The following is a 1,331-nucleotide window of genomic DNA, read 5'->3' on the forward strand; positions in this document are numbered from 1 at the left end:
TGGCTTTAGCAATTGTGTCCAAAGGGAATTTCATTTAATCACAGTTGTACACAGGTTAAAATAATTGGTGTGATAATATTACAATCGTGAAAAAACAGTAAGCAAGCAATATAATTATTATTACTGAAAATGAATAAGCACGAAGCGAGTATATGCTGTATTGTATTTGCAAAAACAAGCAAGTGGAGAAGAAATTTATACGTACACATATATGTATCACCGGTGTTGTTGCACAACAAACAAACAAGCAAGCAAGCTAGCGTGTGTCGTTTATTCACTTTTCACTGCTCTCGCTACTGAATCCAGCAGTCAGCCGACAAGCAGTATCTATCTACTTTTGCACATACATTTTTTTTCTGAATAAATCAATTAAAATATTTTTCTTTTCTTTTTTTACTGTTAGCCGATCGGTAAAAATGAAAAAAAAAGACAAACAAAAAAAGAGAATAGAAATAATAATACAGAGAGTGAGAGAAATAATTTGTGACAGGGGAGGGGTAGGAGAGAGAAAGTACAGCAAGATGGAGGCAGCCGAACAAAAAACGTTGTTTCAAATGTAGACATTTTTCACGTCCTGTTGGCTGAATAAGGCCATACAACTCGGACATTTTCTTTGGCGTTGCTTCAGCAACTTTTCTATACAAATGTGGCAGAAAAGATGTCCGCATTTCAATAGAACACGATTCAATTGGTTCAATTTGCACAATGCACAAAGAACTTTTTGCTTCAAAGCGAATATCTGCTCTTCGCGTATTTGCAAATCGACAACGGTCGTCTCTTTCATATTTTCCGCCCCCCTGTATGCACGGCGCAGTTTTTTTTCCAACTGGCCGATAGTATTTCGAAAACGATTCGCTTCGGTCTGGGCATTTTCCAACAATTCGATATGTTTGGTCAAATCCTGCCTGGTCCGATCCCAACGACAATTTCGAAGCTTTTTCACCGGTCTTCGTCGAAGTGAGACAAATTGCTCTTGCATTCCACATATATCATTTCCGATGAGATGGCTATATAATTTCGTTGACAGCGTTGGCCTTCACGCGACCGACAGCGAAATATATTAACTTTCCACAAAAGCTCTAATTTTTTCCACCACTGGTTCCTTATCCGCCATCTTGGAACTTGAAAGTTGCCTTTCCAAAGGTCCGCACCATTTCGGCCAATTTCTTTTCTTTTCACCCTTCCCACGACCGCATCTGTTGCGACGTTGCCAATTGCTAATCATGCAAAACAAAACCAAAATAAAAAAAAACAAAATATCTCTGTTCCACATATATCACTCTTTTTCAAATATTTAAATAAAGAAATAAATTCATTCACCCCTTTTCCAT

General features: G+C 37.7%; 1 protein-coding gene across 1 annotated transcript; it reads right to left on the minus strand.

The window, feature by feature from the left end:
• Positions 1–550: 550 nt before the first annotated feature.
• Positions 551–979, minus strand: Tsp_15935 (putative E3 ubiquitin-protein ligase BRE1). The gene has a single exon (XM_003368207.1). It carries the CDS (start codon positions 977–979, stop codon positions 551–553), a length of 429 nt encoding a protein of 142 aa, XP_003368255.1.
• Between the last annotated feature and the right edge of the window lie 352 nt (positions 980–1,331).

This window comes from Trichinella spiralis (assembly GCF_000181795.1).
Source record: "Trichinella spiralis strain ISS 195 chromosome Unknown Scfld2899, whole genome shotgun sequence".
Classification (NCBI taxonomy): Eukaryota; Metazoa; Nematoda; class Enoplea; order Trichinellida; family Trichinellidae; genus Trichinella; species Trichinella spiralis.

Excerpts from the sequence above, each read along its gene's own strand:
- Tsp_15935 (XM_003368207.1), bottom strand. The coding sequence starts at position 979 with ATGCAAGAGCAATTTGTCTCACTTCGACGAAGACCGGTGAAAAAGCTT.